Source organism: Misgurnus anguillicaudatus, chromosome 19 (genome assembly GCF_027580225.2).
Source record: "Misgurnus anguillicaudatus chromosome 19, ASM2758022v2, whole genome shotgun sequence".
NCBI classification, from domain to species: Eukaryota; Metazoa; Chordata; class Actinopteri; order Cypriniformes; family Cobitidae; genus Misgurnus; species Misgurnus anguillicaudatus.
This window is the reverse complement of record NC_073355.2, coordinates 6,405,453-6,422,422: the sequence shown is the minus strand read 5'-3', so window position 1 is coordinate 6,422,422 and position 16,970 is coordinate 6,405,453. Positions and strand designations below refer to the sequence as shown.

Sequence of the window (16,970 nt, the reverse complement as noted above, 5' to 3'; positions counted from 1 at the left end):
CAGGCTGTGAGTCTGAAGCGGGAGGAATTATGATATGTCGCTCTTGTCTGCATCACCAATCCCAGGAAGTAAACTGATGCCCAGAATCTTTGTGTTTGTTGTAGTCCAAGAAAGAGATTTACATTTGAGACGATAATTCGCATATCGTTACACACCAAAGGAAATGTAAAATCGTGAATCGGACAATAGGTGCTCTTTGATGCATCAGATAATGAAGTAACAATGAATGCGTTACGTACTTTAACTATGTCTGCAGATCATGTACATGTGTTGGCGTGCTGTGCCATGCATTTCTCCACATGGGTGGCCTGCTTTGGCCAAGAGAGACACCACACCACTGTCAGCTTAAGGCGTTCGTTACCATGGAAATGGGTAGGACTTGGGAAGCTATCTGGCTTACTGGAAACGTGGTTTATTGTTGACTTTCAGGAAGGGGGTGGAAGTGAGCAGGGATGTGGGAGGAGCTGATAGTATGCTTGTAGTTGTGGTGTGTTGGTTTGCAAGGTTTCTTTATTAGACATGTGTCTGTCTTGTGTTTGGGGTCAGGTGGCTGAGCTTTCAGGTCAAACAAAAGAGAGCTGGCTGCGTGAAACGACGAAACGAATGCCACAGTTTACACCTGATACCCCTGATAACACTTATGTAGACCTTTCTTAGTGGTATCAGAGCCAGTGTTTAAATATTAAGAATGCATTGCATTTATAAAAAAAGTATGTAAAATACGACGGATTACGCAACATGACCTCATCACATGGCATGTTCAATTGAGTGCCGCTTTAATATTTAAGCTTTACATTTGGTTGATGTTTGATCAAGTAATAAGAAAAGAAAATCACAGCACACATTTCTTGAATTCCTTACACTTAAAACCGAAGGTCAAGTGTGCAATATGGGGGCCAAGATTGTGAGCAGTTGTGTACTTCACTTTTTGGCAAATGCACCACATGGGTATTGTATACATAAAAATTTGCATATTATGCACAGTATACATATAGTATGTAGTCTGTTGCATAAATAGTATGAGTGGTACGGTAGTGTAGGTAACCTACACTGAGGTCACATTTATGCATTTAACAGATGATTTTACAGTGTGACACACACAGTTACATAAGTCTTGTTGTCTACTGCACATCTAGTCCAGTGTAATAGGCCATCTGGGTATTGTGTGTATGCAGAAAGTGCATAATATGCTGCATACCATAGGTGCTGATCCTGAGGGTGCTTGGGGGGGATGAGCCCCGATCAGCAGAAGCATAAATCGGCAGCTATGCTACATTGTATATATTACGAATGTAGTCTACCCCTGCGTCTGAAATTGTATACTGTGAGATTGAATTAGATGAAGTACATGCTTATTCACCAATGAAACATTTTATATAGTATTTGTGGGTACTGCATACATTCTGGACATAGGCCTACTACATCTGCCATCTTACATTGTCATGTAACTCATATGTTCGTCGACCTACTGTTTTAAACATACTATTCATTATTACGCATCCTGATTTTGCCTACTATATAGTATAGAAGTAACGTTAGGTGAAATCGGACGCAGGGTTTGTCTCTAATGCTACTATGCTGCCATCTCCTGGTGAAGTCACTCAATTGCATGTATGAACACAGGGAACTCGTCTCGCATTAGGACCCTGAATACACGGAGGCGTCGGTAAATATGGCAGACAGCGACACATGTGAAGGTGTACAAAAACAAAAGGGTTTTCAGGAGCTTCTCAGGTAACTGTTATCATTCATTTGACGAATTAAAATGGTTATTGTTCTTCTAATATTTTTTGTCGCTTGGCTCGTATTCGTACAATAATATTATTGGTATTTTAGCAGCGCGATGCTGCGCGTTCGTGTACCCAACCAACTTTCATTCGTCAAAGCCAAATAACAGCTGACACAGAGCAAACATGATACAAGTCTCACAAATATCACACATTTCACCAAATATATTACATGGCTGTAATGTAACTTTTCATTATAGGTTGCAATTTTACCTTTAATGTTCCGGTTTCTCTGTTGACGTTCTGTGTTTTCATAGCGGGATATGAGAGACAGCACTAACTTACACAAAAGTCTTCTTTTATTTAATATGTGGCTGTTAAAAAACACCCCCCACAAAATAATGAATTATATAAATACGTATATATTAGAGAAAAATTATTAATACGTGCAAGATTTTAGTTTTTAGTTTTTATATTTAACGTTACTGTTATTATCTAGACTTTTATTATGAAAGTATTTCTATGTTATTAGGCTTGTTCGTCTTAACGCGGCGCTGCTAGAACTGACAGGCAGATGGCGTTAAAGTGCCGCGAGAGTGAGTTGAAATTTCACTTTGTATGACTTCTCGAATCGTTTTCGCGGTACTTTGACGTCATCCGGCTGTCGGTTCTTGCAGCGCCGCATGAAGTCGAACAAGCCTGTTGTCAGTCTTGTTACCAGAGTTTGACACGTGATGTGGAGACACAGCTTAGAAAAATAATTCTCAAAAAATAAATAAATAAAATAATTCATCAAATTATCTGTCATATGTAAGTCAATGTGTTAATATGTAAATAACAGGCCCTAAAAAGAGGAAAAAAGTATATGCACCATATTTATGACTTAAAGGGAGGGTTCACCCAAAAATGACATTTCTGTTATCATGTACACACTTTCATGTTGTTACAAACCCGCATAAATTTCTTTGTTCTAATCAACACAAAGGAAGATATTTTGAGAAATGTTTGTAACCAAACTGTTCATGGACCCCATTTACTTCCATAGTAGGAAAAAGAATACGGGCCCACCAATGGTTTGGTTACAAAAGTTTCTCAAAATATCTTCCTTTGTGTTTATCAGAACAAAGACATTTCTACAGGTTTGTAACAACATGAGGGTGAGTAAATGATGACAGAATTTTCGTTTTTGGGTGAACTATCATTTTAAGTCACTTTCGTATTGGCTTCATCAGAGAGAGCGGAAGGTTGCCCCTCGCATAAACTTCAATCAAAATCTGAAAATGTGCTTCCGCCCTCTCGTGGCGATCATTCACTGATGATGTCAGTTAGACTGCTTGGGCGGGAGCATCTGTTAACTCCGCCCACTCCAACTTTCAGTCTGCTGCCAGTTCTTTTTCTGAATGAAATGCCTACTTTTCTGTATCCAATCGAAGCACAGTGGAAAACCCAAGGCACGCCCACTATTTTCCTTGTGTGATATTTTGTTTCACCTAAATACATAATACGGAATTTACAAAACGCTAAGTTAATATCAGCACAATATCAAAACTTTACACAAACAGTCTGAGATTAGATTTCATATTGTATAATACTGTACAATTATGTTTGTCTTAAAAAAAAAAAACTTTCGCTTTGCTTGCAGTCCATCTGAGCTGTTTCAGGCGAGGTCTCGCAGTCATAAAATACCGGTGAGGGGTCAGAAAGACTTTCAACCCAATGATTCAGAGCATCAGAGGAGTCGACTCCAGCAAAGTTTACATGAACACTGGACACTGCTGGAGGAGGAGAGAGTCGAGAGACTGTCAGTCACATTCACAACATCTCACAACTATACATACTTTAAAAGAAATTTAAAAGGAACAGTTTACAAAAAATTTGAAACATGTACACGAGAAGATATTTGGTATACGAACCACCTTACTTTCACTGTATAGATACACAATCATTGAGAAGTTTCTCAAAGTGTCTTCTTCACTTTTGACCATGTTGAGCACTGAAAGATCAAATCAACTAGTTTTATGTCATATCTATGCACAATTTCACAAAAGATCAACTAGAGGAGACTAGTGATAATATAGATACACTGTCAGTCAACTTGCTTAAACGCATCTGCCAAATGCATAAAATGTAATGTGTTGTTTTTGTTTTCTTATTATTGGTTTAAAAAGGGGGAATCTTGTGAAAGCTCTGTGGATCCCTGAAGAAAGACTAGTTGAACTGCAGTCACCAGCTGTGAGTAAATATCTAACATTATCTCGCATAGGCACATTTTAGTCTCACATCTGATGTTTTTGCAGGGGAAGTTTTGGCACACAATGGGTTTTTCAGATAGAGGAAAGCAGTACCTGCATGCTGAAGAGGCTCTCTATCTTATGGAGTGTGTGAGTAAACATCTGTAGTACTCTCAATTAGCTGCAAAATACATTGAAATGATCGCAAATGTGCATATGGTCATATGCGTATCACAATTGTTTGCAAAAACTGAAATGGTTTTATTACTTCAAAGTTAAAGGCGGGGTGCATGATCTCTGAAAGCCAATGTTGATATTTCAAATCACCTAAACAAACACGCCCCTACGCCAATAGAATCTGGACCTTCTTTGATAGACCCACCCCACGCATATGCAACCCAGGCAACGATGTTGGTTAGTAGACACGCCCCTTACTGCTAATTGGCTACAAGTGTGTTTTGGTAGTCGGTCCGACTCCCTTTTCCAAAGTGTTTTTTAAAAAAATCATGCAGCCTGCCTTTAAGTACAGTCTTAAAGTTTTTGGTCGATGCAGATAACAAAGACGGGCATGGTTTTCCGCTCGCTACGTCGTAATCACGTCACTAGTAGAGCAAGCTTCTGATTGGTTAACGCAGCGCAAAAATCCGCCAAAGTTCAGATTTCTCAACTCGCGCGAATCACGTGTTATGTGCAAATCGCGGTGCAGGATGTCTATCGTGTCTTTGCATTGACTTAACATGTAAATCACTCGCGCTTAACGCTTCATTCGCGCCTGGTGTGGACGCACCATTAAACTATCGCTGCTGGTTGTTTTTCCAACCTGTTATTAAGTTATAAATAACCTTTTGGTTTAAGAAAACTATACAATTTATATTTAGTTATGAAGTACTCTATTTACTGGAATGTCCAACCATAGGCATTACCACATGAATTCCCAGCAAAAATAAGTATAATGTGATATACTATTGTCATAATATAGGATTTATATCATCCATTAGTGTTATCATACAGCAAATGAAACGGTCTCTCATCTGTATCTGTGCAATGTTTTCTGCTGGATTCAGGGCAATGTGCAGGTTTTCCACCGTGATCTTCCTTTGTCCATTCAGGAGGGATATGAACGATTCCTCTCTTCAGAGACTTTGACTCTTCACCAGTATCAGGTTAGTCTTAATAAACAATGCTTGTTATCTGAATGAGAAACACGTTTTAAAAGGTATAGTCAATAGGGTTTTCTCAAAAATAAAAGATGTTCATTCACTGTAGTTGATATAACATGAAATCTTTGACCTAGAAAGAGCTGTTTCATTCAAAATGAAGTATCTGAGATGAAAGAAACAGAAAAAACTGGTGAAAGAAAGAAAAAGATTGAAAGTTTATGTTGTTGAACAGGAACGTTTAATAAATATCATATTGTACATCCTGAGGTCCATGACCACTAAGACATTAAAGCCCACATGAAAAAAAAATTTTTTTTTTGTATAGGCTTAAGAATAAATATAAACTGGTACGGTACCCAATTCTCATACAGAAGATATAAGCATTCAAAACCTATAGTTTTGCATTTGGGCTAAAATGTCTTGAATTTTTATGACATCACCCTACACTTCAGCTTCTCATCAAATTTCCTGTCCAATCAAATGCTCTTTAGATGCTAAAGCATCCCGCCCTTCATGTTATAGTACGTCTTTGCTGGAATGTGTCATAAATAAAATGCTATTGGTTGTTTTAAAAAATGGGAAGGGTTTTCTCGATAGTTTCATTCTGACCTACAGTGAACCTTTAACAGAGTGTACCTCGAAACATTCATAAGTGTTGTTTATCATCTTTAATATAGGTCTATGGACATTTGAAAAGGCTTGGGTATGTTGTGAACAGATTTGACCCCAGGTAATAACCATATATTTTCTTAGTATGTTACTTTGGTTTAAAAATGTGTTTGTGTGTGTACAACTTCATTACAAACTTAAATGATAAAATTTTCAGTAAAAGTATTTTTTTCATACAGTTCAGTCCCATCTGAATATGAGAGACAGTTGAATCTTCCAGCATCACTTGACAAACAGAAAAAAACACTGAAGAGGAAACGCAGTCAGAGTCCTGTCTCCAGGTACATATGATGGTTTTTTTATAATCATGTCTTGTTGTCTTTTTCTCATTTTACTGTATTAGAGGCGGTTCACATTAAGCACCTAAAACCGCATGAAAAACGTGACCACGCCGGTGTCCTCCTTTCCAACCCGCTTGGGCGTTTGCGCTCCATAATGCCTGCCATTGCTAAGCAACTTTGAGCCGCACTCCCCATCGATTCAGTATTGTGTCTCAATGCATTGTTTCTCTTATTTGTGTCAAAATAATAGCCCTGTACTTTACAGCTTGAGCTGTTCCTCCATCTTGAGTTAATACGGAATTCAATGACACAATGTTGATATTTAAAGAGTGGAGCTGATTGGTTGATTCTCATCACATGACCTGCGGTGCAGGCGCAGCATTCTGGAAAGTTGATATATTTCAGTCCCTTCGGAAAAACGCGAATGTGCGATCGGGCGATATATTGCATAATCAGCCAAAGTCCGAATATTTATGCGGGCTGCATTTTTCCAAATAGGACGCACTTTCGCCGCATTAATTACATATTTCCGCACACAAAATATGCGGGGCTTGCATGAATTCATAATCTATGCATTTTCGTAGCAAAAAGTCACATATATATTAGCAGAAAGTTGAAAAATTTTGCATTTACTTTGCAAAACCGCAGCAGTGTCCTCTATTGCCATGGGAACGTTATGAACTGACGTGATTGTGACGTGAATGTAATTGCAGCTTTTGCAAGTTTCCGCAGTTTTTGCAAGTTCCGCAATTTTCGCAAATTCCCGCAATTCCATCGCATAAATTGCATAAATATCCCGCATATTCCATCGCATTTTTTAAGAAAACGTGCCGCAAAATCGAGGATTTTTGCCCGCAACAATCACAAAAAAACTCCGCGTTTTTCTGGAAGGACTGATATTTTAAACACGCTGTGGCGTGGGTGTGCACGTAGTGACCGTGTCGCTCTCTATTTAAAGGCGCTTGCTTTCCGTCTACATTGAAAATAACGTTTTTGTGTGCACAAAAAACACGATATGTGAACCGTCCCGTAACTCTTACTAAAAGTTGCCAGCCAGTGCCTACATTGTTTATGGATTTTACAAAAGTTTTAAGCCTTCCAGAAATGTTTACTTTTTTTTAAAGATCAGATTCAAAATGATGATTAAAACTTAAACAGAGTTTTTACTGTTTTATGATCAGTGGATGCTTTAGTGTTTAATAAGAGCGCAGTGGATAATAGCGGAAATATGGATTCCCGTAAAAACTTGTCATTGACAGGGAAGCGTTTTCTCTTAATTGATGAGATAACTCGAGATTTTATTTTGTCATTTAGGCCCACGAGAACGTTCGAGGGTGAAACATAAAAATGTTTTATCGGATGTGCCTTTCGTTTACACGGCGACAACATTTTTGGGTCTTAAAAATGCAAAAAAGTGAAACCACCCTCCAGAGTGGAAATCTTAAAAACTACCGCCGCGTTCCCGTCTAAAGGGTAAAAACGCAAAAGTCTGCTCACGGTGGCTCTTGTAGCGTACGCGTTTATGTCACAGGCATCCACCAGTTCAGGAAAATAACAACAAACATATCGGATTATTTCCATACGTCGGAACTTTAAGTTGCCATAGCAGCTGTGATAACTATACAAGACTCTTTCCAGCAGTTGTACGAAATATTCACAGCTAGTATTACTGATCAGAGAAGGTGCATTAATTACCTCCATCAAATTGTTGATTCGCCAATTCATCGGACGCAAACCAGACGGCTTTGGACGAGACCTTGAAGAACAAGGAAGAAGGTTGTATGCAGCCGGGTGGACTTGGTGTTGTTGTGCCGTCTGGAGTGCATACTACATCAAATATCACACACTTTTGCGTCACCATATGCATGCAGACCCCCCCCCCAAACGCTCATATAAATGTGGAATAAAAAGTGATAAAGCAATGCCACTTTTGCGTTTTCTCTGTAGATCGTTTTCGTGTAATTGAGCCTTACTCACCCCTGTGGTGTTCAGACCCCTGATGGGTTTCTTTATCTTTGAGACCAAAACAGAGATATTTTAATAAAACTTTTTTTTGTTGTTTTATTATTTTTCTTTACAACGAGAATTGATAATGATTGTCTCTTCTCCAGCTTCAAACGAACGCAAAAGTTAATCCATAACCAGCAGATATACAAATCAGCGATATTCACAATCAGATATTAGAGGAGTGTACTGTGTTGTTTGCATTTGCTCTTGCACAAAGTCTACATTTAGACAACAACGATGTAGTAAAAATAAAAAAATGCATATAGACTGAATTAACACGTAAACATGGCGTTACCATTTACATTTACGTTGTTTACACAGAGACGACAAGGCATTGTTATCAAAAACTTGCACTTTGAAGTATACAGTTTGCTGATAAAAGCATTGTCGTTTAAACTGCAATGTTATTTTATAAAAACATACAAATATTTATTTTGGTTTCAAACAAACCATAAGAGTTTTAAACAGCATGAGGATGAGTAAAAAATAACTGAATTATAATTTTTTTTTAATAAGGGCATAACAATATACAGGAAGTAGTTTTTTCATATTTGAGTTTTATTGAAAAATGTTTTTAATATTCACCACAATTTCTGTCATGGGTCTTTAGTGAGAAACACAGCACGTCATCATTGGAGAAGACAAATGAATACCAAAATGAGGATCAGGTTAAGAACAGTGATTCACTGGCAGACCCAGCACCTCCACATCAACCTCAGGAGGAACTCATGGAGTCGCCTCTGGTTTTAAAAGACACTAGTGAAAGGACATGGTGGACTGAAGGAGATGTCCAGCCCCCCCTTGCACAATCTCAAACCACAGCTCCTCGCTGGGACTTCAACACAATCTCTTTCCCAGACCTGGGTTCACGTAGGAGTCGTTCAGTCAGTTTGGCGTCTCCAGACCCGAGCCTGCTGCCTGGATCTCTGGAGGTGGGTAACTGTGATGTGACTCCATGGCTGAGCAGACTCAACGTGAAGGAAGAGAGGCTGTCACGCCGGGACAGGGAGCGCCAGAGAGATCGAGACCGTTACCACAGGGACATTAATGGTGACCCAAAGGTGCGGGACTGCAGGAACTGGGCGGAGTATTTACAGCTGCTGGAGAAGAGGAAGAAACAACAAGAGGGACGGAGACCCGCCCATCTGTGGGAACGGGAGGTGACCCCTCTAACCCAACATGGCCAGTGTAGATCACACCGTAAGAATGCATGCTTTCATCAGTAAATAATGTGTAAATAAATGTTTTATTCGTTAGTGTTTCGACTGAAATGGATGGAATAATTCTCCATATCATTGGGTCTTATTTAATTAGATTATTTTAGATTAGCATATTTAAACATATTTAAACAATACAGATACAACTGTTCCGCTTCTTTCCGAAAACAGTTGAACTCCTGGAGGCGTCCCGTGAGCGTAGCTAGAGTCACAGATGTTTCATGCAGACATTTACTTTCCACCCGCAGTTCTGACTCATGACGGCATCTTTTATTTCTGGGACCGCTCTGTCTTTCAGTTTTACATAATAATCAAAATCAGACAAATTAATTTACCTCCCAACCAAAAACTTCTTTGTGATTTTGTGATCTAAAAATGAAACGCATCTTTCTCAAGTTCAGCACTGTCAATGACTTCTGTAACCCGAACAAAGCATGTTGATGGGCGGGATTGCGCTCTGGTTTATATGGGCGTGTGCTCTTCCAGGAGAAGTGCCCAAACAAGGAATCTCACCCTTTATGATGTCATATAGGGCCATTTTCGAAAATTATTCACTACATGTTTGTGTTGTTTACATTATATGGGTGATTCTCAAGAAAACTTGGTTTTAAAAATGTCAAGCATGAAAACGTAAAAATTGCTTAAATTTACTTTTTTTCCCACCAGACATTGAAAAACAAAGTCTAGAGTAAATGGGAACATTAATTTAAAAACTTTTACTTATCATTTAACACTTTTTGTAACATAATTAAAGAAATTAGTCCTAAAAAATCTCATTACCGCAACAGTCAGAAAACATCAACACTGACATATTTTCAAAATGACATAACAAACCTGAAAGAACATAATTTGGAGATTCTGCACATGCATTTAAAATCAAAGTATTATGCTTCTATTAATTAAATTAACATTTAATAAGCATCTGTTGCGGTAATGATAATCAAAATGTCGTGTAAGCATTCTGACAAGACAATATTTCAAATTAACTGTAAAAAAATGATCTTACCTGGTAGCCATCTTGAAGTAACTGGTCCATGTGCTTGGTCACTCAAAATCAAACTTAATTATTTAAATTCTGTATGTGTGCTTAAACTGTTCTCAAAAAGTGTTGCGGAGGATGAGAACATCAGGCATGGACGCATCATTTTCCTAATTTTTCTTCATTATTATTATACATGAATATTCAGTAATATTTTTTCTGTCATCTAAAGTAGTCTAACAAAACATCCATTTATTTTTTTTCTTAATATTTTTGTGTTAATTTGATTAAATTACAACATAACGCATGTTCAAACACAGCCGGACACATTGCGGTAATGAGAATTTCAGCAGAAAATGAGATAAAATTTCCAATTATAAATTCTTATGATGAAATCACACATTGTGCAAGGTAGAACACAGTATTGTGTTAATTCTGATGCTTTTTAATTTTACTATATTACACATTTTAAAGCTAAAATCATTAGTGCCGTGGTGTTTCAATGGTTTCGTAAGAATCACCCATATGCACTTACGCGAGGATTTCCAACATGACACAGACCTTTGATATTTTTAATTACTGCCTAGGAATCATGACCCGGTTGGGACTTTTCACTGAAATCCAGCGTTAAACAAACACACAGGCAAAACTCAGCTGTATCCCCGAGATAAACAAAATATATCTATTGTTTCCATAAGGCTGGGTTGGACAGCTCAACAAGGCTTTCTTTTCCTAACATAAAAAAACACACTTCTCGCTCTCACGCTGATTGATATGTGGGCGTGCTTTTCTGAGGAAAAGTGCCCATAAAAGGTATATGATACATAACTGGTACCCTTGGTACATGTTCCAAAACAACTTTCCAAAACTTGTAGGAAAGATTAAGCGTGAGTTTGGCCCAGAAATACTCTGTCACAAGCTCAACTGCTTTTTTGACACGTTGCATTAAGAGTTAAATCCAAAAAGTCTTTCGTGTTGTCAGTTTCAGACAGAACAGCCTTTCCGGGGTTTTTTTTCAGAAAAAGTCAGAACTCCTGGAAACATACGGTGGGAGGGGAGTTACGAGCGGTGTTGGGGGTAAAACGTGCATTAACAATATTACTTTTCTGAAGTAACGAGTACAGTAACGCATTACTTTTTAAATGTACACATTAATAGTCGAGTTACTTTTTAAAAAAATTAATGCGAGTTACTTTTCAGTTTAATTAATTTGATTTAAAAAAATAAAAATGTACTTAATTAAACTAAATTTAGTGATGTAGAATTACACACTCTATGTGCGCGCGGAGATGGCATCACATTTTTGTGATGAAAATATGCAATTTCTGAATGCAGGATTTCATAAAAAACACCCGCAAGGCCTGAAAGAGATCAAGCCTAAGACAAGTAAGAAAAAGTAACGCAAAAGTAACTTAAAAGTAAAGTAAGAATTACTTTCCATAAAAATTAACTAATTAACGCAATTAGTTACTTTTTTGGGGAGTAACTTAATACTGGAATGCATTCCTTTTAAAAGTAACTTTCTCCTACACTGGTTATATTTGCACTCGATGCATCCTCGATATCAAGAACATATCCGGGTATTTTCATGCGTCCTCTGTACTTGTGTTCTTGAGAATTGGAATTGAACTTCGACGGTTAATGATGACGTAAAGCGAGAACACAAGGACCCAAGATCGCTAAAGAACGCATATTGAGAAACAGCCAGAGTTTAGGTCCAACCCACCTGTGATTTTCTAGTGATCATGAAGAGCTTGATTAGCTTGCTCAGGTGTGTTTGATCAGGGTTGGAGCTAAACTCTACAGTGCTCTGGCCCTCCAGGGTAAGATTTGGGGAACCCTGGTTTACACATATATTCATAAATATAGAAGAATAATATGAGAGAAGAATATATTACCTAGACTAAGGCACAATCTTTGTAAAACTGCTTTGAAACAACATGAGTTAAGTACTGTAGATCTGAGATTTTATGTCTTTTTACGAGTTCCCCCAAAAGCTAATGAATGACAAAATCACAACTGTTACAACACTGCTTATTCAATCTACAATAAACAGATAATAATAATAATAATAATGTTACTTAAATTATCTTGTATTGTTATGCGTATTGTGACCTTGTATCGGGATACGTATCGTATCGTAAAAAATACACAGCCCTAGTTTGAAACATCTTATTATTTTGTCCTGTGATGGTGCAGGTGAGCTGCTGGAGCAGATCAACATTATCAAGTCTTCAAACTGGACTGAAGGGGTTTCCAGGTCTGCATTACTCATTCATCTATAAACCTGTTGAGTCATACTGTGTAATAATTGCTGACCAAGTAAAATGCTAGTTATGACCTTTCTACAGTCAAATAAGGATTCGAAACTGAGCGTTTAATCATCTGTTTTCTCAGAACAGCCCCATCTGAGCGCTGGAAGATTAGCTTTGATGTTTACCAACCGGACACGGTGGCGGAGTTTAAAAAGAGCCATCCAGGAAAGCCATACAGCCGCATGTGTGTGTGCAGGTAAACAGATTTAAATGAGAGAATCTGATGATTAATTACATTATGATAAACACAGTCTTTGTTTGGGTTTTGTTTAATCTGCTGCCAGGCTTTTGAAGAACAGGCATATTACAGATATGAAATGAGCAATGGGGTGGAATATGTGTAAAATGCATTGAAACAACTGAGCATTTGGGTTGAAATGAACCCAACAGTTCCCATTTAATTTGGTGTGCCCATATTTGACCCAACTATAGCATATTTGTGATATACTTGTACTGTGTATGTTGGATGGGAACACGATTGTATCATGCGGTCAATCACTGAGTGAACTCTTATCATTAATCATAAAACTAGAGAAATGGATTGGATAATGGGCCATGGGTTTTTAATCTTACAACATGGGCAGGAACAGCACAAAAACTATGTGTATAAAACAAATCAGAGTTAAATATACTACATTAACAGTCAAAAGCGTCTTAAAGAGGTTTTGCTCATTAATGTATGTAAAATAATGCATTGTGAATAATAGTGCTGTCTAACGATTAATCGCGTTTAATAGTGCTGCACAATTAATCGCATCGCAATCGCGATGTCAGCCTGTGCGATTATATGACAGCAAAATGTTGCAATTATATTAAATAAATAAATGTGTGGACTTGTTAACACAAACTTTCTGATAACAGTTTGATGGTTTTCCTTGCTGTTTAAAAAAAGAAAGAAAAACGAACAAAAAAGGCAGTGCACGTGTGGCATGCACGTGTGGGGTGTGCGTCGTCACTTATACCAGAGCGAAGATGGATGCAGAGGAGGTTGACAGTGATCTGGTAGCTAAAAAAACTCCCTCTATGTCTGTTGTATGGCGGTATTTTGGATTTAGGATTACTGACACTGAGCAGTTGCTACATCACGTGGCAATACGAAAACATTTGTAGTTTTACAAATACACATTTTAGCTAAACTGTGTGTGGATTTTCCTTAAAACCCATCAAGTTGACTCATGATACCATTTAGTATAATCGCACATCGCAATATTAGCATCAATAACCGCAATGGGAAAAATTACCCAAATCGTGCAGCCCTAACGTTTAATCACATACAAAATAAAAGTTCTACATACACCGCGGGTCCCCTTACATGAAAGTTGCCTTCATGTTTCTACAGTAGCCCTAAAGGGACAAACTGCTCTAAAGAGCATGTTTTGTCACTACGTTGTCTAAGACGACATCATGTTTGTCCTGTGGCGGCTACCAGCTTTTTATGCGTTTCAAAAGTGAGGGGTGAACAGTGGACTGAGCCGTTGGTTGCAATTCGCAATCTCACCACTAGATGCCGCTACACACTGGACCGTTAATAGTAGCAATAATTCTATTAGTGACATTGGCACACCGTAACTCAAATATAGACCATTTCATCGGATGCACATGCGGTGACGCAATATGTGTCTGGTGCAAACTTGACTTCTGATTTCAGTTTTTAATGGTCTGACTACTGGCTAAACTGAACTCTTGAACAAATACCTTGTCGAAAATAACAAATGTTTTGGTTTTCTAGGTAATCTACATGTTGTTTATTTTGCTTTTTATATAAATGAACTACGTTTAAAGAACTTTGTTGTTATTTATTCTTAGCTGAGTTTACCGGAAGTTACGTGTTGACCACGAAAGCCGCTTGTATATGTTGTTACTGCTGAAACCGTTTATATAGAAATGTCATGTTCTTGGAGCTGTGGTGTGCCAACTTTTCCTCCCAACTTTTCTTTTTTGTCATTGGTCTTTTGTGGCTAAGCATATGTTATTGTTTTGATGTAGCACTAATTTAGCTCTTTTGTCCTGTCACAGTTTTGACGGCCCTGTGCCTGATCTGGTCGTCATGAAGCAGTTGTCCTTCCAAAGTGCTGATGTCCCGGTGACTTTTGCAGTGGTAGACCATGGAGACATCTCATTTTACTGCTTCAAGAACTTCAGACTGCCCACTGATGTCTACTAAAGGATGTTTTCTGAAACGTCAATTCTAAAATCCATTATTGAGGAGTGAATGCAGCTCGAATTATTCTCAGATGAGTTAGATAACATAAATGTGCTTCTCAGGGTATGAACTTGATTTTATATAAGAGCGTTAAGAATTGTGCCATGACAAATGTACACCATTACAATAAAATCAGGCATTGACACTAACACAAGCTTATCATGTCTAATGTTTAGACTGAGAATTTCAGCATAGTTTGATCACCACTACACTGTAAAAAATATTTTTGCACTTAGATTTTTAAGTTTAATCAAGTGATGAGTTGCTGTAACTTATAAAAGTTGAACTTGCTTTAGTTATGTCAACTCTATTTTATAAGTAGACTGAAAAAAATCTCCGGTTGCACATGATTGAATAAAGTTTTCTTAAAATGATTTTTCTTAAAAAAAATTTTGGATCTACATCATTTAATTATGTACACCAGTTCAACATGATTAAATCAAGTTTTCTTAAAATGAAATTCATGTTAATTTCATTTTAAGAAAACCTAATTTAATCATGTGCAACCGATGTCCAAAAGTTTTTTTCAGTGTAACAGCAACTCATCACTAGTCAATACAGTTTTGATGTAAGTGCAAAAATATTTTTTACAGTGAATTAGTCGAGTTTATTAAGACCATCTGTACAGGGGGATAAATGCTGTAATGCTCCTCAAAGACTCTTAAAGGGATAGTTCACTGAAAAATGTACATTTACTTTCGTTAATAAATGTTTGCTAATAAAATGTTAATAAACAGACAGATCTGGGGCACCATTCACTTCCTAAGTATTATTTTTTTCTTACTATGGAAGTTAAGTGTGCCCCAGATCTGCTTGGCTACCAACATTCTTTAAAATATCTTAATGTGTATTTAGCAGAAGAAAGAGATTAAAACAAGTTTGAAACAACTTGAGCGTATACAAGTAAACGATGACAGAATTTTCAGTGAACTATCCGTTTAAGTTTTGTTACTGTGCACCAATTTTATTTCTGTACTCCATATTGGAAGTACTGTAAGTTTACTCGTCTTTATGTCTATTCAGTAAATGGTTTTACTTAGTTTTTCTGTTCAGTTGCAGAATTGAAAAAGCTAAATATTACAGTTAAATGTGGAATTGTGAATGTTTGGTACAAATAATAAATGTTGCCAGTCGCTTAATATTAAATGCTTATTATTATTATTATGATTGTGTTACAGTCATATTAGTTAAGTCAGCTTTCCTATAGTTTATTTTATTTGTTTTATCAGTCTGTACAACAGTGTTAAAAAAGGGTTTTGTTGGTTCAGCTTAAAAATGTCAGTTACCTGGTTGCCTTAAAATTAAGTTGATTGGACTTAAAAAATATTAGTTGTCTCAAAACGTTGTAAAATACTGTTAATTTAACTCAAAACTTATTTTTTAGTAAATGGACTATAATTAATTTGTTGATCCTTGGAACCATTCACATTATAGCACATAACCGGCACAAATCTTATATAATCATGATTATTACAAACACCTGCCTAAACACTCGGACCGCTCACATGTGTGGTTCTGTTGAAAGAAATAAAATATGGCAGATTTATTGACTCGGTATCGACTTCCAGAGGCATCAATGAAATACTGAGTCTGCGTGCACAGAACTTAATTAGATAAAGTAATGATGTGTCACGATGATTTATATGTTTGACTTAACTCACCTTTGTATAACCTCTATTGCTCACAGGAGGACATGGATGTAATACTGCTGGTGCACCTTATATTAGTAAGGTGTGGGTACCATTAAGTCCATTACATACAGCTTTCTGTGATTGTGGGGTTGAGAACCTACATAATGTTGACACTTCTGACAAAATGTTGTGCCGGTCAGTCACCTTGGACAAAAGCATCTGTTAAATGAATAAACGTACATGTAGTGTGCTCATTTTTTTGTATTTAATATCTCCAAATAAAACTTCATATGCATTTATTCTGTATGTGTGTCATAGAGATGCAGAGTCATGCAAACATGAGTATTTTGATTACTATCTATGTATTATAATGAATATTATTAACTCGTTTATGCTCTGACAAACAGGATTTAATTGCGCACTGACAATATTGATGCTGCTGTTTGCTTTGTGTGAACATTTTAAACACTGAAAACCAGTTTATCTCAGGCATTATTCTTAAAAACGATTAAGCCGATTGATAGATTATATATTTTCCCAAAATAAAAAT

General features: G+C 37.1%; 1 protein-coding gene across 2 annotated transcripts; it reads left to right on the top strand.

Moving 5' to 3' along the window:
• The first annotated feature begins 1,581 nt into the window (after positions 1-1,581).
• On the top strand, positions 1,582-16,719 carry tsen54 (TSEN54 tRNA splicing endonuclease subunit). Of its 2 annotated transcripts, none has more exons than XR_012359084.1 (11): positions 1,582-1,734; positions 3,370-3,528; positions 3,896-3,959; positions 4,025-4,108; positions 5,023-5,121; positions 5,796-5,848; positions 5,967-6,068; positions 8,686-9,275; positions 12,471-12,531; positions 12,674-12,782; positions 14,603-14,643. XR_012359084.1 is itself a non-coding variant. In XM_073856847.1 (11 exons), exons 1-11 carry the CDS (start codon positions 1,673-1,675, stop codon positions 14,748-14,750), a joined length of 1,536 nt encoding a protein of 511 aa, XP_073712948.1. In that variant the 5' UTR covers positions 1,582-1,672; the 3' UTR covers positions 14,751-16,719. The 2 variants fall into 2 exon arrangements, 1 of the variants encoding a protein (XP_073712948.1); XM_073856847.1 differs by having other exon boundaries at positions 12,669-12,782; positions 14,603-16,719.
• The last annotated feature ends 251 nt before the right edge of the window (positions 16,720-16,970 follow it).